This window comes from Leptodactylus fuscus, chromosome 2 (genome assembly GCF_031893055.1).
Source record: "Leptodactylus fuscus isolate aLepFus1 chromosome 2, aLepFus1.hap2, whole genome shotgun sequence".
NCBI classification, from domain to species: Eukaryota; Metazoa; Chordata; class Amphibia; order Anura; family Leptodactylidae; genus Leptodactylus; species Leptodactylus fuscus.
The window spans coordinates 88,725,793-88,748,651 of NC_134266.1; the positions used below are offsets into that span (position 1 = coordinate 88,725,793).

Consider the following 22,859-nt stretch of genomic DNA (forward strand, 5'->3'; position numbering starts at 1 on the left):
GAAGTACCATGAAAGTCATACTACAGTCCTATGAAAAAGTTTGGGCACCCCTATTAATCTTAATCATTTTTAGTTCTAAATATTTTGGTATTTGCAACAGCCATTTCAGTTTGATATATCTAATAACTGATGGACACAGTAATATTTCAGGATTGAAATGAGGTTTATTGTACTAACAGAAAATGTGCAATATGCATTAAACCAAAATTTGACCGGTGCAAAAGTATGGGCACCTCAACAGAAAAGTGACATTAATATTTAGTAGATCCTCTTTTTGCAAAGATAACAGCCTCTAGTCGCTTCCTGTAGCTTTTAATCAGTTCCTGGATCCTGGATAAAGGTATTTTGGACAAACAATTCAAGTTCAGTTAAGTTAGATGGTGGCCGAGCATGGACAGCCCGCTTCAAATCATCCCACAGATGTTCAATGATATTCAGGTCTGGGGACTGGGATGGCCATTCCAGAACATTGTAATTGTTCCTCTGCATGAATGCCTGAGTTGATTTGGAGCAGTGTTTTGGATCATTGTCTTGCTGAAATCTCCATCCCCGGCGTAACTTCAACTTTGTCACTGATTCTTGAACATTATTCTCAAGAATCTGCTGATACTGAGTGGAATCCATGCGACCCTCAACTTTAACAAGATTCCCGGTGCCGGAATTGGCCACACAGCCCCAAAGCATGATGGAACCTCCACCAAATTTTACAGTGGGTAGCAAGTGTTTTTCTTGGAATGCTGTTTCTTTTTGGACGCCATGCATAATGCCTTTTTTTTATAACCAAACAACTCAATCTTTGTTTCCAAAATGAAGTTGGCTTCTCCAAATGTGCTTTTGCATACCTCAGGCAACTCTATTTGTGGCGTACGTGCAGAAACGGCTTCTTTCTCATCACTCTCCCATACAGCTTCTCCTTGTGCAAAGTGCGCTGTATTGCTGACTGATGCACAGTGACACCATCTGCAGCAAGATGATGCTGCAGCTCTTTGGAGGTGGTCTGTGGATTGTCCTTGACTGTTCTCACCATTCTTCTTCTCTGCCTTTCTGATATTTTTCTTGGCCTGCCACTTCTGGGCTTAACAAGAACTGTCCCTGTGGTCTTCCATTTCCTTACTATGTTCCTCACAGTGGAAACTGACAGGTTAAATCTCTGAGACAACGTTTTGTATCCTTCCCCTGAACAACTATGTTGAACAATCTTTGTTTTCAGATCATTTGAGAGCGGGCTGTCCATGCTCGGCGACCATCAAACTTAACTGAACTTGAATTGTTTTGTAGAAAGAAATGGTCCAAAATACCTTCATCCAGGATCCAGGAACTGATTAAAAGCTACAGGAAGCGACTAGAGGCTGTTATCTTTGCAAAAGGAGGATCTACTAAATATTAATGTCACTTTTCTGTTGAGGTGCCCATACTTTTGCACCGGTCAAATTTTGGTTTAATGCATATTGCGCATTTTCTGTTAGTACAATAAACCTCATTTCAATCCTGAAATATTACTGTGTCCATCAGTTATTAGATATATCAAACTGAAATGGCTGTTGCAAATACCAAAATATTTAGAACTAAAAATGATTAAGATTAATAGGGGTGCCCAAACTTTTTCACAGGACTGTATGACTAAGGGGCTTATGCCTTGAAACTCGTAAGCAAAGTTACATACAATTTTATTTTTTCCAATTTTTTTAAAAAAATTCTATGTAAATTAAACATTATGTTTTATACTTTTCATATTTTTCTTGTGTTGGATACATTTTTTTTCATTTTGTTCAGCCTTGATCTTTCCTCTGCCTTCGACACAATCAACCAACACTTTTTGTTACAAACTCTCTCATTCCTTGGCATCTCCGACTTAGCACCTGGAATCCCATCTGTTCTTTATCTACAACCTCAGCCTTAACCTAAATGCCATAATTCCATGTTTTTCAATACCACTGTGATGCCAACAACACTCAGATATCTCTCTCTTTCTACTATCCAGAATGTCTAGCAGCCATAGCCTCCTTCCTTTCCTCCCACTTTCTCAAACTCAAAATGGAGAAAACATAGTTTATCATCTTTTGCTAACTTGCACAGCACTCCTACCTGACCCAACAATCAAAGCTAATAGTGCCACACTTTCCCCAGTCCCACACGTCCTTTTCCTGGGGGTAGCCTTTAACTCTTCCCTATCCTTCAAGCGTCACATCCAAGCTCTCAACTACTTCTGCTATCTCCATCTGAAGAACATTCATTAAATCTGCTTTTTCCTCACCCCTGAAATAATCATAACTTCCCACTTAGACTATTTTAACATTTCTCTTTATAGCCTCTCAGCAAATGCTCTTGCCCCCCCTCCAGTCTACCCTAAACTCTGCTGCTCACTTACGCCACCTCTATCCCCATTTTTTATCAACCACTCTCTGCCAATGACGAAGGATAAAAGTTCCTGCACTCTGAAGATCCCAGTTGTAGTTAAAACCGGGATCTTAGTCATGGCTAAGGGGATAGAACCCCGAAACGTGTAGGCTTTATTGTAATCTCTCCCTGCACACTATGGACTAAGAAAAGAAAAGCTATGTTTTAACTACAACCGGGATCTTTAGAGTGCTGGAAATTTTATCCTTCTTCAGTTACTTTGTTTTCTACCAGGGAAAACTTACCGTGCACCTGTTACCGGGAATATGAACATGTCTTCAGGCTATACCGTGAGAGTCATCAATAAATGTAAGTGAAGCCTTTTATATTTGCACATCATGCATGGACTGTTTGCTTTCAACTCTGTTTGTATCTAAACTCTCTGCCAGTTCCTTTACTGGCTACTCATTGCCCAGCGAATAGAATTTAAAATGTTAACGCTGACATACAACCTCATCCACAAACTGTCCCTTCCATGCATCTCTGACCAAATCTCCCATCACCTACCCACATAACCTCTGATCCTCTCCAAACTTCCTATGCCGCTCTGCACACAACCACATCGAAGGCTTCTCCCATGCATCCCCATACATTGGAACTCACTATGACGACACATAAGGGTAAGTTCACACTACGTAACGCCGGGCGTGTATGAGAGCCGTACACGCCGGCGTTACAGCAGGGCTGCCGAGCACTTCCCATTCACTTCAATGGGAGCGCTCGTAAACGCCGCTGTTACGAGCGCTCCCATTGAAGTGAATGGGAAGTGTTCGGCAGTCTGCTGTAACGCCGGCGTGTACGGCTCTCATACACGCCCGGCGTTACGTAGTGTGCATGCACCCTTAGACTGTCCCCCAAAATCACAAACTTCAAAAAGACCTTGAAGACTCACTTTTTCAGGAAGGCCTACAATCTTCAATAACACTACTGACTGCCATTACACAATCACCATCTGAACAGCTTCTGCCTATTATCTCTATCCCCTTCCTCCTGACAGAGGACTGACGGTTCCAGTTAGATACCGTTAGTATTGTATGTTAGTATATATATTGTAAGCCGAAGGCTGATCAGGTAATGGAGGGGGTGTACATCTCACCCAGACTACTGAGGTGGGTGAGATGAGAAAACTCCAGGAATGTTTGTTCTCAGCAGACAACTTTCGTCTGCTGAGCATTTTGGTACAGGGGCGGATCCAGGGCCGGGCGAGCCGGGCAATCGCCTGGGGCCCCGCAGCGCGGCCGGGACCTAACAAAATGGTCCCGGTCGGCATGTCCCGATTCCAACTGAGCTCAGCGTTAAAGCAGGAGCTGACAGCTCCTGCTTTAAACGCCTATGTATTCAGCTCATCGGCGGTAGGACGCTGAGGAGCTGACAACATAGGCGTTTAAAGCAGGAGCTGTCACAGCTCAGCTCCTGCTTTAACGCTGAGCTCCGGCATTTGTAGCCGCGATGTGATGACGTCATCACATCGCGGCTACAATATGTGTATGAGGGAGAGAGCTGCGGGGGAACGAGGAATGGTGAGTGTGTGTGTGAGTGTGAGAACGGCATGACACTGGGGCAGATGGAGGGGGAGAGAACAGTATGACGCTGGGGCAGATAGAGGGGGGAGAACGGCATGACACTGGGGCAGATGGAGGGGGGAGAACGGCATGACACTGGGGCAGATGGAGGGGGAGAGAACAGCATGACACTGGGGCAGATAGAGGGGGGAGAATGGCATGACACTGGGGCAGATGGAGGGGGAGAGAACAGCATGACACTGGGGCAGATAGAGGGGGGAGAACGGCATGACACTGGGGCAGATGAAGGGGGGAGAATGGCATGACACTGGGGCAGATGGAGGGGGGAGAACAGCATGACACTGGGGCAGATAGAGGGGGGAGAACGGCATGACACTGGGGCAGATGGAGGGGGGAGAACAGCATGACACTGGGGCAGATGGAGGGGGGAGAACAGCATGACACTGGGGCAGATGGAGGAGGGAGAACAGCATGACGCTGGGGCAGATGGAGGGGGGAGAACAGCATGACAATGGGGCAGATGGAGGGGGGAGAACAGCATGACGCTGGGGCAGATGGAGGGGGGGGAGAACAGCATGACACTGGGGCAGATGGAGGGGGGAGAACTGTTATGTCAGTCCAGGTAGCTGCAACGGGGCTAAGGAATAGCAGTAGGAAATCTCGCCCTGCACTACTCCCACTAGCTATCCCGGTCCCTGCCTCACGGGTGTGGGTCGGCTGTACTCAGGCTAAACCTGACCCCGACGGCTCCTCTCTCACTGATACCGTAGGCCTAGAGGGAAATGGGAGAAGGAATGCCCTATAAGATCTCTAGGGACTGGAGACTAAAAGGGGGTCACCCCTAACGAACAAGTGAAGCTACTACTGACAGGGACTGACAAGGGTGTGCGCTGACTAACAACACAAGCAGCGCACAGGAAAAATGTGGGAAAGGATTCCCCCAAACCAATATGGGAAGGTACCTTACACTAGGAAACAAACACAGGGAAACTGAGTAGAAATCAAAGGATAAGGCAATTCACTCACACAGTCAATAACACACAGAGGTAGGATTGGTGAACACAGAAGGGAAAACTCACACACCAACTAGTTCACCCAAACCTCCCAAAAACCAACCACGGAACTTCCTCTATCCCAGATCACCACCTACTCCTCCTGCTAAGGCCTAGCACTGTAAAAGAGACACTCAGCACAGAACCATGGGAGGCATGGGTTTAAATACAGAGTAAACTCCTCCCAGGTGCAAATGGGAGGACAGACTAATCAACCAGGAAATAAAGCTGCCTACCAACAGTGCGCGCATGCAAGTCAGAAGGTGTGCACCAATACCCACGACAGGACAACCCTGCAGCGCCAGGATGCCACCCCAGACACCGCGCAGCCAAAAACTCCCCAGGTAAGAAAAATAGAAAGCAATGAACCTAAATACTCCTAACAAGAACGGCATGACACTGAAGCAGATGAGGGGGGGGGGGGGGGGGGAATGGCATGACATTGGGGCAGATGAAGGGGGGAGAACGGCATGACACTGGGGCAGATGAAGGGGGGAGAACGGCATGACACTGGGGCAGAGACGGGGGGGAAATGAAACTGTGGGCAGATAAAGGGGGAGAATGGCATGAAACTGGGGACAGAGATAGAGGGGGGGACATGAAACTAGGAGTAGATGAAGGGTGTATATGAAAATGGGGGGGAGATATAATTTACGGGTGACTGTAGGAGGATTATACTGTGTGGAATCACATGAAAATTGAATGAGAATGGGTGGAGTCAACATAAAAGTGGGCGGGGCACATTTTGTTCCCTCTTTCTAGTCTTCAACAGTTGGGAAGTACAGGTTAGAAGTGCGAGACCCCCAGTAAGTAGGGCCCCGCCAAAGTCAATTGCCCAGGGCCCCGCAAACCCTGGATCCGCCACTGTTTTGGTAAATTCTCAGTACTGGGCTGGATTTTTAGGAATGACAGGTAGGATTGGTAGTGAGACCTGTCATTCCACCCCCCTCCAGTCCACACTTTGGGGATGTTCCAGCAGCGACTCAGCTGCAGAGAGTCTCCTTGTCAAGGAGGCTTAAGAAGCCAGCTCCAGCAGCAACACTTAGGCAGAGCTTGGCTGGAGAGCAAACAGAGAGGTAATATTTTTGGAGCTGTGTCCTGAATGATTCTACTGGCTTTTGGATTTCTGTTATTCTAGGTGAGGTAACCTATTTTATGTTTAGTTAGAGCCTAGACGGGCAGGGATGTATTGTTGTATTGTCTCCTTTTGTTGCTGCACTACCTTTTTTTGAGTGAAAATAAAACTTTACTTTTTTTTTGGACTAAAGAATCTGGACTTGTGTGTCTATGCCACCCCACCTAGCAACCCCAGACTCTGACACCATGGAAATAATAATAATAATAATAATAATAATAATAATAATACTTTGGATGGTGTTAACCTGTAAGATCTCACCAACAATGAATAAAAGGTTGAATGTCAACTGCCCAATTATTTTGCTGTCAATGGAGTTAAGCTACCACCAGAGATATCTGGCAGTGGCTTACTCCCCTCTCTCCATTCTCAACATATGCATGCTTAGCTGAGCATGCATGTGTATTATGATGTCAGGAGAGATTTATTTGCTTTGCTGACAGTTCTGTAATGTGTATGGCCATCCTTAGTTGTAGTAATAAATGCAATAACAAAGCATAATTTGCATGAACAAAATATTTACATCACCTGCAAATTCGTTAAAATGGTTAGAGATGTCGTAGGCCTGGTAATTGTATCCAGCATATTCATAATCAATAAATCGTACATGACCTGTCAGGAAATAAGAAAGAAGCATAGTGAAGATTTGTAATCTTATTTTTTGGAAACTTTTGTATCGCTTGCAGTAGTATAACTAAAGTTTTGTGGGCCCCGATGCAATCTTTTGTCCAGGAACCCCTACCTCCTCCCTATAGCGAATTCTTCTTCTGAAAGTGATACAGCTTTAGTACCCACAGCTGCAGAAGAATAAGTAAGTGAGCAGCGCAGCACCCGGCATGTAAACGATACTGGGAGCTGCGTGTATTGCAGGGTCCCAACAGTCTAAGAGATGTAAGAGATCAATTGTTTGAAGGTATTGCAGTGCTTTTGTGAGTGCCATGACTCCTTCGCTATTTATACTGCACAGGATCTATTTTATAATCAGCATGCAATGTTATTATAGCCTAAAATAATAGTGCACAGCCGCTATAAAACTGACAATATAATATGCCCCACAGTGGCTCCCACAAAAGTATATTATGCTCCACAGTGATCCCACACAGTATAAAATACTCCACAGTGGCTCACACACAATATTATATGTGCCAAAGTGGCCCTCAAACAGTATTATATACTCCACAGAGATGCCCACACAGTATAATATGCTCCACAATGCCCCCCCCACAATATAATATGCTCCCACAGAGGTCCCACAGAGTATAATATACTCCACAGTGGCTCACACACAATATATGCGCCAAAGTGGCCCTCGAACAGTATTATATGCTCCACAGAGGTGCCCACACAGTATAATATGCTCCACAATGCCCCCCCACCACACAGTATAATATGCTCCACAATGCCCCCCCACCACACAGTATAATATGCTCCCACGGTGGTCCCACACAGTATTATATGCTTCACAATGGCCCACACACACTATAGTATGTTCCACATTGGCCTGACACAGTATTATATGCTCCAGAGTGGCCCTACACAGTATTATATGTACCACAGTGGCCCTTACACAATATTATATGCTCTACAGTGGTATCCACATAGTATAATATGCTCCACAGTGGCACCTACACAGTAAAATATGCTCCACAGTGGCCCTCAAACAGTATTATATGCTTCACAGTGGTCCCCTCACAGTATAATATGTTCCATAGTGGGCCCCACACATTATAATATACTCCACAGTGGTCCCACACAGTATAATATGTTCTACAGTGTCCCCACACAGTATGAAATCCTCCCAAGAGCCGCTTCAGGTGAACCACATGTTGCAATTATTATACTCTAGGGTCTCCTTAGTCTCCAGAATATAATAAGTGATTAAAAATAGCAAACACATATACTCTCCTTGCCTCACCTCACCATCCTGACTCCTTCTGGCACTCTCTAGCATCTTCTTCAGTACTCTTCTGCCAGCAACTGAGGTGACGTGCTAGCGCAATGACATCATTACTCCAGCGCACCCCATGTGACCAATGGGGACCAATCACAGGCCCTAACATTGACATATGGGGAGCATGACCTCAGTCACAGGCTGGAAGAGCCTCTGAGAGGATGTTTGGAATCATCTGAAGCCCAAGACAGGTATAAGTATATCTTATTTTTAGTCACCTCCACTGGGCTAGCATCTATTGGAAAGAGGCCCGGTGACCTCTGTCTTGGTGATCTGAGGACCTGGTCATCTCCAGCTGGCAGCTGCCCCATACCTCTCCGAGCATGGTCGCACCCCCTGTTCAATCGTTACACCACTGATTCCTTCAATGTTCTTACCTTCATCCTCATTGTAAATGACATTCTTACATAGTAAGTCATTATGGCAAAGAACAATAGGTGAATTGAGGGAGGGTAGATACTTTTGCAGCCAGATAAATTCCTCATCCAACACCTTCAGACTGGGAATCCCTACTAGAAACCTGCAGATGATATAATACATGAATTATAATTATGATTATATGCACATATAGAGCACTTGATTCTACTCATAAAGTAATGGACCATAGACCTAGGCTTCTTTGTTCTCAGAATTAGTAGGAGACCCGGAGGATGGATCCCCACAAATATAATAACTAATAGTATATACTAGTGATATGACAATATTGTTAGATGTAAATATCCCTTTAACAACCAAACATAATACTACTTCATAATAGTAAGTAGAAGTTGAAAGAAATGGCCTCAATTCTCTGACAGCTCCATTACAAGGTATTGCTTCACTGGAGAAGGGATATGTTTTTCTCTGGTATGGTCTACTGCCATCTACTGGTTGTGGGAGGAAAATTACATAAGCCCAGCTAGTATAGAGGATAGCAAAACTGAGCAAGACTAGTGTAAGTGGTAAGTAAGACTATATGCACACAGGTCATGTATGGATCAGTGTAAAACAGAACAGATGGCACACAGGTCCGGGCTTTCCATAGACGTATACACTTGAATGAATGAGTCTGAACTGCAAAATGGACAGGAATAGGACCTGCCCAGAGTTTTGTGGTTCCCGTTCACATTCTCACACTGACCTATAAAAATCATAGTTGTGTGCATGGGCCACAGAAATTAAAGGGTCATTGTACTGTACATTAAAAAAGTGGAACAAGATTGCTTTCCAACTCCAGTTTCCTTGTGCAATTATGAGAAAATTCCTCAAGTATGTTTATATTCACATTTGTAGGTAAAGATGACACAGAATCTGACAAACAGAGCACAGACTTAATACACACTAACATTATGTAGGGGGGGGGGGGGGAATGGCAGTTACTAGGGTTGAGCGATCGGGAAAGATCGGATCCCGATCTACGATTGAGAAAATTTCATGATCAGGATCGGCTGGAAAATTATCGAAGATCGGATTTTAAGAACGATCCTGAAATTTCAAGATCGGCTCAATCCTAGCAGTTACATTTACTATACCTGTATAACGTAAAGTCATTCATTCACTATATATTGTACAATACCCAACAGACCATAGACGCTATAGCCTATAGTCTTACTTTTTTAGGTTTGTCCAGGTAAATGGATAATGCTTGTGGTTTGCTGCATATGCTTCATAGCACAGCTTAGCTAACTGTTGAATTATCTAACATGTTCATAGCAATCTCTAACAGTCATTAGGATAATCTGGATAAAGACAATGCAGTTTCTCAGGTAACCAATAAGCTAGGAGAATAATCTTACTGACCTTTCCTTTAGGGACTATAAATGAGAAATGGATTCAGAGCGCTTTCATATATCCATGTTACATGACACTGGCCATATCTAATGAAACACAAATCATGATCACCAGTAATGGCCCTTATACATAAAAACCTGTCAGGCATAAAACGGAACGATTCTTCACAAAATTTTTGAGATTTGAAGCTTTGGTCTCATGAACAAGATAGGAACAGTGTGCAGCCGGGGGCAACATTATAAGGGGTGCAGCAGTGGCAGGCGCTACCAGGTCCAGTACGCACCAAGGTCCCCTCTGCCACATAAAATATACCTGTATTCTAAATGGCAAAAGGTACGGAGGGTCCACATTACAGATTTTTTTGACTGATAAACTAATTAGATTAAAAAAAAAACTGTTTTCACAGACAAAAAAATCAAATAGAAATCAATGGAACCATCTCTAACAGATTTAAAGGGGATTGTTGACTGAGTTATGTCTATTAAAAACGGATCAACTGGTTTTGTCAAAAAAGAAAAACCAACAAAATTGATCCGGCTCATTAACAATGGATGGAAAACAGAGCACACATGGGGGTCAAAAATGGGAAAAAGGAATGGAACGAATTCACATGACCACCAAAAATATATGAGTACAGCCACTCTTCATGGAGGATTGATCTGTTAAAAATTGGCACAATTGTGTGAATAAGGCCTTAGTCTTAATGTTATGGTACCTAGTTAGGATATTGTAATCAATATAATGATGTGGGGGTGTCAGCTCACTGGACCAGGTGCTATATCGGTGCTGTACATCTCTGCAAAGCAACCTCTTCATTCAGAGAAGTGGGGTCAACTGCCTGTCAACTTTAACTTGTCTGACTATATTCTGACCTCTCATTGACATAGAACCTTTGGTCACAGAGCTAGGGCGACTGGATGTTTTGTTTTTTTCATACAATGCTTTGTAGACTCTTCACAGACCTTTAAACTTTAGCCTAGTTTTCCAGCCCATGCTGGTTTTTGGTCATGACAGCTGAATGGGTCCATACATAATAATATGTTCATTCTATCTAAATGTGATTATTTATAGGGAAGTCCATATCAGGAGTGCTCAATATTAAATACTGATATAACACTAAGGCTAAGGACCCAAGTTGTGGAAAAGCTGCTTTTTTGTTGCAGATTTTGTGGCTTTTTTCGAGCCAAAGCTATGAAAGGCTTCAACAGGAAAGGGAATGCAGCACAATATGCAACTAGAAGCAGCTTTTCCACAATATGGGGCCTTGACCTGATATAGAATCATTGGGACCTATCAGAATTCTATCCAGAACTCATTTTGCTAAGTACTCCTGATATTCACTTGTAATAATAATAATAATAATAATAATAATACATTTTATTTATATAGCGCCAACATATTCCGCAGCGCTGTACCATATGCAGTCATACCTGTCCTGGATTCCTTCTTCACTATGCAGGATAGATAGGCATTTGCTCAATTTTTGCCACAGAACTGGTTTTGGAAGGCATCCATTATGGGCTGGAATACAATGATATCTGGCCATCTCATGTGCTATCAAGCTGTCAAAAGCAAGAGAAGTCAATCTTAGATAAAAGAAAGGTACCAGATTCAAATAATAGTAACATATTTTGTTATACATTGCTGGTATATGTTTGAACATATCTATATGTAACATGCATGCCATCACATGAACATTATGAAGATCGAAGAGCATAGAACAGAGAGACCCTTGTGCAAAGAAGTCTGTAACATTCCCCAGAATTTCCAACTACAAAGCCCAATGGTGCTCAGTACAGTTCTGTATTATTGACATATTCCTCTCTAGAAGTAATGCATCTGGAAGAGATACGCTATATAAAGCTGAGGCCATACATGGCAGTTGTATTTTTTACTGCAGATTTTGCTGTGGATTTTTAAAGCTAAAGCCTGGAGTGAATGTAACAGAATTGAGAAGTATATGTGTTCCCTTTACATTGATCATGTCTTTTGAAGCTACTTTTGGCTCACAAAAATGTAGCCTTATTCACACAACAGTGAATAACATTACTGTAATGCCTTTGGGTCTATTTCAAAGACAGAACTACCATTCAATAAAATATTATGTTTATTTAAAGAATTCATAAAAAAATGACACAGACATAAATAATAGAGCAAACACTATTTGAAACAGCTGTTTTGAATAGCACGCTCCCATAGCGTGAATGGGCCTAGTCCGGAGGGTGGTGTCGCGAGGCAGACGTCTGCAGCTGAATCAGCCGCGGAATCCGCCAGAAGAAAGGGCAGCTCGCTTCTTTTTTCCGCGAGTGGGAACACACTGCTCGCGGAAAAAGCAAATGACCGGCTCCCATAGATTTCGAATTCAGCATCAAAATCCGGCCCATTTGACTCAGTGTGAACTAGCCCAAAAACAGCCTCCCCCCCCCCCCACTGAAAAGTAAAAGTAAATCAGAAAAGTTAAATCAGAAGGGTTGGTATGTCCCATAGAGTCTGTGCAGTTAAACAGTATTGCAATACTAAAGTTATGGCACTATCATTACTAATTATACCTATAATTAGTAATTATAGTGTCATTACTGTTGTATTACTGTATTACACACTCAAAGCCAGTTTTATAGGAATAGATGTGAAAACAGGCTTCTGGATTACACATAAGGTAATTGGTGAGTCAGTTTGCTTGTTATGAGCCATGGCCAGGGACTAGACCACAAAACACAACAGGCCATTGACCATTTACACTCGTAAAGCTCAATGAGCCTGAACTGCAGATCAATAAAAGAGAAATATGCCATTTGTTCATGATGTTAAGGATGCTGCCCTCTATAGGGTGGTGTACAGAGTGCACTCTGTTCTCCTAATTCCATCCAGGAGAATAGATTTGCATATTTTTTACCCATAATCCCTAGCGGAGCAGGAATGACTTGTAAGTCTCCGTACTGCCTATGTAGGCACACGCTCTCCCTAATGTGTACGAGTATCCCCTGACCCCAATTTGTTCATATAGTGAAAGGTAAAAACAGGTAATTGAAGATCTGAGCGACTGCTGTGTGCGGGTCACTGCTGGGCATATAATACTGTCTGGGGGGGGGACACACTGTTGTGCATATAATACTGTGGGGGGGACGACACTACTGAGCATATAATACTGTGTGGGGGCCACCTCTGGGCATATAATACTGTGTAGGGGACACCGCTGGGCATATAATACTGTGTGGAGGGGGGTGGCACCGCTGGGCTTATAATACTGTGTTGGGGTCTCCGCTAGGCACATAATACTGTGTGGGGTTCCTTGCTGGGCATATAATACTGTGTGTGAGCGGCCGAATGTGGAGCATATAATGCTGTATGGGGGCCACTGTGGAGCGCATAATACTGTGTGGGGCCCACTGTGGAGCATATATAGTACTGTGTGGGGGCTGCTGCTGAGCATGTAATACTGTGTGGGTGACTTTGCCGGGCATATAATACTGTGTGGGAGCCATTGTGCAGTATATAATACTATGTGGGGGCCACTATAAAGAGTATAATACTATGTGGGGGCCACTGTGGAGCATATAATACTGTGTGGGGGCTATTGTGGAGCATTTAATATTGTGTGGGGCCACTGTGGAGCATATAATATTGTATGGGGGCCATTCTGGAGCATATAATACTGTGTGGGGTCCTTCACTATTCACATCACACGACATCTGTTTTATAGCATCCGTGCACTATTATTACAGGCTGTAATAACATTGTTTGGTGATTATAAAACTGATGCTGTGCAATGTGAATAGGGAAGGAGTCACAGTGCTCACAAATGCACCACAGTAACTTCAAAGAAATAATCAGAAGGGGCTCCAGGTGTTGGACTCTCACTGATCTTTAAATATCTTAGACTGTTAGGATACTGCAGATCAGTTGTTTCCCAAAGCATACAGCTCCCAGTATTATTTTTATATGCCAGGAGCTGTGCTGCTCACTCATATTCTTGATAACTGCAGTTGTGAGTACTACAGCTGTACGCCTTTCAAGTATCTGAGATATCGCTGCAGCACCCTTAACCGTCACTGTCAAAAATTTGCTGGAGGGAGGGGGTAGGGGGCCCCAAACAAAAATTTGCACCCGGGCCCACAAGACTTTTGTTACGCCACTGGGTTTTACAGTACAAGTAAAATGATTGAGATTTTGAGTAGAGATGAGCGAGTACTGTTTGGATCAGCCAATCCGAACAGCACGCTCCATAGAAATGAATGGATGCACCTGGTACTTCCGCTTTGACGTCGGCCGGCCGCTTAACCCCCCGCGTGCCGGCTACGTCCATTCATTTCTATGCGAGCGTGCTGTTCGGATCGGCTGATCCGAACAGTACTCGCTCATCTCTAATTTTGAGTAGTTTCATCCAAAAATGCTGTGGAAGTGCGTGTGAGCGTAAAAAAAAATACAGCATGCTAATTTTATGTGCATAAATGTTTTTCCCATAGACTTATATAGGACAGTGAAGGTAAAAATTAAAACTGCAGTAAAAAACATTATTTTCTGCAGCATTTTTTAAGCTGCATTTATGCAAAATGTGGCTTTATCCTAAGTGTAAGGGTTTTTTTTTTTTCTTTTTAAATTAAAGCAGAACTCTAAATCCCACATAGTGAGCAGCAACTTAAAAGCACTACAGGAAAAACTGCAGCAAAAATGTAGCCGCAAAGTTTTCCTCTGAAGACTTTCTGCATCAATTATACCTGTGTATAAACCGCCGGCATTTCCGTAGATATAATTGACAATCTGCGACTTACAAAAAAGCTTGCATTTTGAAATGCATGTCTGCTGTGGACATGCTGGGATTCTGGGATAAACCAGAATCCCATTCACTGCAGGTAACGTAAAATGCTGCAGCAAAATGGTGGTGTTTGCGCTAAGTGGGGCCCTGGCATTAAGCACGGTTTCAGAATACCATTCTCAGTCACGCTGGTGTTGTTTGATCTGTATCATGCAGCAGACTGCACTTTCTATACAAAACACATATATCACTTGAATCACTTGGTGGCTGTAGATGACATAAAGCACTGCATGGCGATATACTGTACAGAGAACTATATGGCTATACAGTGACATATGTTGGAGCTTTCCTTTGAAGTATAAGTCAGGGAATACTCCTGATGTATATGTTTGACACAAGGTTCAGACATGATGTTTACAGAACTTTATGGAACAAGGTTATAGTTTGTGCAAAAGTGGAGTTTTGCTTTCAGTTCACTAAGGAACATAATGGAGTTTATGTGTATCAGAAATAATTAAAATCAATGTAATCAAGTTAATCAATCCTTGTTTAATTGCAAAACATTACCGTAATATTTGAGGTTGGCGGACGTGCTCTCGCCCCAGTGCCAAGCCAGGCATGAACTCATAGCAGAGTCCATTCTGAAAAGTACAGTACAGCTCTGGGGCACAACCATGAACTTGCAAGAGCTGGAAACTTGTCACCTCATCGTCACGATCCAGAAACAGCTCTGTCCTTTTGCCATAGATACGCACAAGTACTGCATCTTTCATACCGCTATCCACATAACAGGCAAGCAGCTTGTTTGTGATGCCATCCGTGAATAACTGTGGATATATAAAAAACAGAAAAAAAAACTTAGTGATCATTCTTGGACATAGATCCATCTATAAAAAGCAGTCCAAGAAACTACAATGTCAATAAATAACGCTAGCATTTTGGGTTTCCGGTCCTAGGGTCCGCTTGGGGACCTGAAAAACAATAAACCAATCCACTTAAAAAGCGGTTACTCTTGGAAACCTGCAGTCTCCATAGACTATAAAGGGCCCTCTGCAGGGAGAAAAGTTCTGCTTACAGAAGTTTTCTTTCTGCATTTTTCAAGTGGAATGGGGGATGGAATTCCCAAACTGAGACTGAGTGCTAGTGTGAACCTAGCCCTAGTCAGATATCTTATATCTTTTTCTGTGTATTTAATGTTTTTTTTTCCGTGTAGATAAAAAGTTCTCCCTTGTTACATGTCTGTAAATATCCTAATATCAGCTGTGACCCACCTAACTACCACAGGAGCATATGCTAATTTTAATTTGCTATATTTTGTAAAATATAGATACGCTGATGTGGTAAAACATATGCATATTGACAGTAAGTGCAACCTTTGTATACTGAATAGCCATGACATTATGTACATTGTAGCATCGGTTCTCCTATCTGAGTGATACTTTCATCCACGTCTATGATAGGTGGATACTAGAACTCCCCACAGTAGTATCATCTCATTGGTTCTGGCATTTCCACCCTTCTCATTACTGTAGCCAGGATGATCCAGACAGGTCAGCTCAGGCACGGTGGCCTTTGAACTGTATATGTGTCCTATGATTGGGGACACTGAGTACAAGAATTCTGGAGAAAGGCCAAATAACTTCTTCATTTAGGTAAACCTTTGCACTTACTTCACTGTAACAGTAAACACTATGTCAGCAGAAGGTGTATTCCACGGATCAGGAACCTTCAGCACTCCTTCTGCTGTGAAACTACAACTGTCTCCAAGCATACTCCATTCACTTCTATGGGAGCTGCAAGAACAGCAGAACAAGTAGACATGCTGGAACACTTAGTTTCATGACAGTTGAAGGTTGCCTATCTATGCACTTTATTCTATAGTGTATTACATGTGTAATAGACTTCTATATTCTATGCAGTCACTGCAACTAGAGGCCAATTACTGAATGAGAAAACAGCCAACAGACAATATAGTTACTCCAAAAAATGTAATATTAAGGACATTCACACAAGCAACGCTGTCTGCCCTTTTTGAGTCTGTCGAAAATCTAGGCAAAACTGCTCAGGGATAGCTTGCCAGCAGTCAGTTTAAAAACCCATTCATTTCAATGGGTTTTTAAAGCAAATCACCATTGTCTGTATGCAGCCTCTCTGCCATGAAACCGCTTATTTTGCACAGACACAAAGTCCTACATGTGCTACTTTGTGTCCATGCTAAAAAAAACTGTTTCACGGCAGAGAGGCTGCATATGGACACTGGCGGTTTACTTTAAAAACCCATTGAAGTGAAGTAGTCCCCGGGCAGTTTTGCCTGGCTTTTTGACAGACTCACAAAGAGCAGACAGCTGCGCTAGTGTGAACGCCCCCTAACTCTGACATGGAGCGTGACGAGGGACTACATACTCATAAGGGGATAACGTGTTGTGGGTTTCTGCATTGTATTAATTCTTTCTAAAGGAACCCTCCCATATAAAATAATTCTGTTTCTTCAACAGTGATGTAGGGCTCCTGTTGGGGGTCAATGAAGTTATCGATTAAGATGGTTTTGTAAGTGTGGGCTGGATACTTAGGTTCTCTGGGAGCATGCTAGGTGCCTAGATCTGGCAAAACACATTCATTTTACATGCTAGTGAGGCTAAGTAGTAGGTGTAAGGTCTGATTCACATCTGCGTTCAGGTTTCCGTTTGGCAAATCCACTTGGGACTGGGAAAACACGCGGACACAATAGACTATAATGGGGTCCGTGTGGTCATTATAGTCTAATGGGTCTGCGCTTTTCTATGAGTATAGATTTCCATTCGGGGGGGTCCCCAAGTGGACTTCCCAAATGGAAACCCAAATGCAGATGTGAACCGTGCCTAGGTATTGAGAACTGGGTAAGCTACTGACATTGGTGCTAGTGGTAGTCATTGTAGTAGTGCATCGAGTGCCTGGCACTATGCTATGGAGATGTCATCATAGAGATAGTATGAAGGACCCAGAAATTGCATCCATGTGGTTCTTTTTACTCCTTCAGTGAAAGGCAGCTTGGCAGAAAATGATACATATGGTTTATATATACACATCACAGCAGTATAGTTCACTTTATACCACAGGAGGCTTTCATTACACTAGCCAGTGGACAAGTGATCCTCCAGCACTCCGTGTGGCTTCCTCTCAATTGCCCTCACATTGTACATTACCCAGACGTTCATGATTACCTTTGCCCGTCATTGCCAATTCACAATTCTGCACTTTGACACATTAAACTTACTGGGAAGTGAGGGCACTAGAGTTGGAAATCGCATTTCTTGGAGTTTTACACCAACTAGATGTGTATACAGCAGTTAATAATAAACAGGAACTTATAAAGTCATTCACCAAACTCTGGTCAAGTAAAGAATGCCTTTTCTCTAAATCTGTGATCTTTGTGCTTGCTCATATTATAATTACGATTTCCTAAGGAAAATTGTTTTTACATTAAGTAAATTATTGTTGCGGGGCACAGAACTGGTCATATATGTCCTCTCTGAATATATTCGGCTATTGTTGCTAGTTTGGATAGTTCAGTATATGGGTCGTATAAACAAAGCTTTCAAGGGGATGTATCTTCAGAAAAGTAAAATATTTTGATCAAGTTTTATTTTTAACACATATTTAGTGTTTTTTTTATATGGTTGGCCTGATTTATTTTAGGAGTTAAATTCATCTGTAATACATTGACAAATATATATTTACACTTATCACCATTGTTGTGTGGATAGGGTGTTTAGAGGGTGGGAGAGACCTATACAAATAAGAACACCAACACATATTTACAGCATATCTGGAGGGTATGCTATAAATGGAACCTGTCTCCAGAAAAGCATCCTAAATGAAGATGCTTGGGCAAGACACAAGGTGTCTTAGGATCAGACAGAGATGTGGTCAGGAAGCAGACAGAGGATGTAAGAGTAGGATTAGAGTCAAATTACAAGCAGGGGGTCAAACGCAGTCCATCAGAAATCTCAGTAACAGAGGAATACAACAAAGAAACTAGCAGAATCTTTACACAGGAAACTTTTAGTGAAAACTTTGTTATGCTAAGGCCCCACATTGCGGAACACAACTAAAAAATGCTACAGAAAAATTGCAGAAGGCTCAGGCCCCCACGTGGCATCCCGCAGCAAAAAAATTGTGCAGGAAAAGTGCTTTGCACAGAGAGTTCGCAGAAGTTTTGTCTTGTAGACTTTCTGCTTCAATTATATCTACATGGAAACCACCAGCATCTCCGTAGATATAACTGACATGCTGCAATTTCAAAAACCGTCTCAGTTTTGGAAATCGCTGCAATACCATACTGTGCATTTTCCCGCAAAGTATGGATGGGATTTTCTAAAATCCCATCCACTTTGCTGTGACTGTAAAATGCCATGTGGGGCCCTGGTTGGAATGTATCACTTTTTTTTCCGCAACAGTTTTCATAGTGTTTTTGCTGCGTTTTTCTCTGCGGTGTTTCTTCCCTTGTATTAAATCGCTAGGGAAAATGCAAGCATTTCTGCTGGAAAAATTGTCATGCAGCATTTTATAAAAACTCATGCATTTTTGAAAATCTAGCTTTTCCGCAGTGTTTTTTGTTCTGCCATGTGAGGATGGGATTATCCAGAATCTTGTTCACTTTGTTGGTACTATAAATTGCAGTGTTTTTTTCTACTGCGTTTCTGCAGCAGTAAAAACGCTGCGTTTCTGCAACTTGGGGCTTAATTTTAGAAGGAACTTTAAATCACACATAGGTGCAGGAGATTGGCTGGAAAAAGACAGTAAGATTACAGACCAGCACATACACATAAAGATTGGAGTAGAGCACTCATGGTGAATTTGGTGGGCAGAGAGGATGTAGGTAAGGGCACCACTACATTAGGTAATTACAAACTTATTACTGGTGTCAAATATGATGCTATGAAAAATAGCTGAAGGATCAGTCAACAAAGTTGAGCCATATATACAATGGTAAGCATACAAAAACAATCGAAGTGTACGAAACAGCTTTTCTCAAGTTTATTGTGGACAGTAGTGGTCACTCTAATGTACAGTGATACATTTGAAAACTAATAAACATTTATTGTAAAAAGAAAAAGAATAGAAACAACAAGGAAGACAGCATTATAGTGAGCTAAAGTAAAAACTGTTTTATAGATACATATAAAAAATGCAACAACTCCTATGACATGCAATACAATGATCAGCTATAGTATTAAAAGTACTGCTCATGCTGTCAAAACTGCTTACACAGGTGAAGGCATGGACTCTGTTAGAGTTCGAAGTGTGCCATTACACACTAAAATTTTAGTATCAGATCCTTCAAGTCCAGTTAATAGTGAGGTACAGCCGCTATTGGATTGTATGTGTTGTTTTAGCACATCCCACAGAGAGGGAATTAAGACCTTGAATTCTTTATTATATTCCTAAAACCATTGCTGAACAATTTTTACAGTCTGGCAGGGAATATTATCCTACCAAAAGGGGAAATTGTTGCCATGAAGGGGTGCGCTTGGTCTGCAACAAAATTTAAAGTTATGTTCACATCTGCGCTAGAGTCTCTGCTGGAGACTCTGTTGCACTGTCTGCCTGAAAATCGGCAAAGGAAAAATGTCCTACTTGGACTCCTTTTTGAAACAATGGACTCTGTGTAACCGCTAGCGTAAGATGTTGACATGTGTAAAGGTAACATCCACATGGGAGCCATAACCTAAGGCTTCTCAGTAGAATATTGCCCAGAGCATCATACTGCCTCTGCCAGCTTGCATTTTTCCTGTAGTGCATCTCAGTACCATCTCTTCCCCAGGTAAGCAATGATACTAACCTGGTCTTCTACAGATCTTCAGATCACACAGTATTTATTAGACAAGGCCACTTTCTTCCATTGCTCCATGCTTATATGCACGAGGTAGACAGTAGAGTCAGGATGGGTGATACGACTGGTCTGCAGCTTTATGGCTCTATACTTTGCAAACACTTTGTGTTCTATTTCTTTCTATCACAGTTTTATCATAGCTATTTTATGGGATCAGATCAGATAGACTAGCATTAGGCCGGTTGCACACGACCATGTGCTAACCGAATTTCATCCGTGTCCCGCCTGTACCTCCTGTGCATACAATGAATAGGAGCCATGGAAGCATGAATTACTTGCTAAATCACTTTTGGTAAATTCAAACCACTTGCCATTCTGAAGATTCTGTGACCCAGTCTTCTAGCCACCACAATTTGACACTTGTCATAGTTGCTCAGATCTTCATACATGTCTAGTTTCCTGCTTCCAATACATCAATCCCAAGAACTGACTTCACTGGTCCCTAATGTATCTTACCACGTCACAGGCCCACTGTCACAAGGTAATGAATGTTATTCACACCTGCCAGAGTCTTCAGGGTAAGAACATACGGCACAGTTGCAGCAGGTGGCCAAATTCCCACTCATGATGGCCAGAGGCTGCACAATTTCTATGATTTGTTTTAATTTTATGCAGGCATTGGCCACTGCAAATAGGGAGGGTTTTGTTTTTGCCTGGATACAGATATTGGGTTTTTACCTTTAATGTTATAACTGATCACCTCATACACATAGGCACTGCTGCAAACAACAAGGAAATCCCTAACTGTAATACTGTAATGGCAATGACCTGGGGTTTGGCTGTAGAAATCTGGACTCTGCACTTGTTTTTATACAGTGGTTTTCAGTAAAAGTCAGTTAATATTCATAAGTCAATGTTCTCGATCTACATATCCATTGTAAAACCCTACAGTGCAGTTTAGCTGGAGTTTACTGGAGGACATTAATGTACAGAGCACACTGAACAAACAACAGATTGTTATTAATAGTAAAATACATGTCAGACCAAGGTCTTTCATTACCTTTACATTATGTTTAGACTTTTGCCATATATGTCAATGGCACAATGCTGTTAAAACTGTATAGATGAAAGTTATTGATATTGAGATCTCCCAAGGGGACTGTACATCAATACTAAATATAATCCTAGAATTGCCTAGAACTCTGCTTCTGGTGTCTCACACTTTGGTTTTTCTCTATGGATGTATGAATTAAATGTTACAATGAAAATGCCATCTCATATTGCACAATGTATCTACATTATCTACATTGTTTGGTTAGATGCTCCTATTGAGACCTACTAAAAGTTTTAGTACAGGGATGTCCAACCCTCAGCTCGCATGCGGCCCAGGCAGGCTATAAATGCGGCCCAACATAAAATCGTAAAGTTACTTAAAACACTATGAGTCTTTTATGTGATTATGTGTCACTATGACACTGTGGTGCGCGGCTTCTGGTGTCTTACCTTCTAGTCGCAGAAAGTAGAAGTAACATCACCAATGTTAAATGTGCTTGTGGTGACAACTGCAACTACTTCCATGCACCAACCAGATATTGATGCATTCGTTTCTCAAAGACAATGTCAAATATCCCAACTAGTTTTTTATCAGCCTGTTTTCTCTTATATGGGGCCTGCTTGATGATTTTAAAAGAGTCTCCAAATGGGCCACATCATAAATAGGATTATTTTGTGAGGATATGTGGCGACAAATATCACAAAAACTATACACAGACCTTTATTTTTAGCTCCTCAGCTTATTTTAGTGTTTTTCTATTTAACTTCAGGCTCAAGACAAATTTTCTTCTTTTGATGTGGCCCAGAATCACCAAAAGGATAGGCACCCCTGCTTAACACATGACATAGTCTTATAGGTAAGCTAACAGAGATTCTCTATAATATCTAAATTAGGCATCTCAAATATATCAGTATTTCTGACAAGAACAATATAGTCGATAACAACCATTAAACACAGAGAACATAAAATTAAAAGTAAAAGATAAGTAAAATAAAGGCAGCTCAGGAAGTAGACTGCATTCTGGGAATGGCTATTAGGTTTGTTCTGTGTCACAAGCAGAGGACCCAAAGAACTATAAGACTTAACTTTTAATATAAATTCTCAGAATAAATATTTAAGACGGTCAAAGAACATCAGTAATTTAATTGCATATAACAAACCGTGCTCTAGATAAAAGAGGAACGGTCTTACCTGGACCTACTGAGAGATGTTGGGGACTCAACGGGAATTGCAGATGAAGGGCTGATGTGTAAGTATACCCTATCTATATACACCTATGTCCCACAATGACTCCTGTCCTAACAAGGACAGTCCCCAGAGCTCTCTCTGTATCTCCCTATCAAATTAGACCTGTTTCCCTTATTTCCTTCATTCAACGCGTTTCATATCTCAACAAAATGGAGGGGCAGTCC

The 22,859-nt window shown here is 42.1% G+C and overlaps 1 protein-coding gene across 1 annotated transcript in view; it reads right to left on the bottom strand.

Annotated features, from left to right (window-relative positions):
- Nucleotides 1-22,859, bottom strand: part of ETNK2 (ethanolamine kinase 2) — a 43,152-nt gene that overhangs the window by 13,051 nt on the left and 7,242 nt on the right. The window contains exons 2-5 of the mRNA XM_075264183.1: nucleotides 15,149-15,408; nucleotides 11,259-11,390; nucleotides 8,436-8,578; nucleotides 6,636-6,719 (exon numbers count right to left, since the gene is read on the bottom strand). Of these exons, the coding sequence (XP_075120284.1) occupies nucleotides 6,636-6,719; nucleotides 8,436-8,578; nucleotides 11,259-11,390; nucleotides 15,149-15,408 (619 nt within the window). The remainder of the gene's footprint in view (nucleotides 1-6,635; nucleotides 6,720-8,435; nucleotides 8,579-11,258; nucleotides 11,391-15,148; nucleotides 15,409-22,859) is intronic.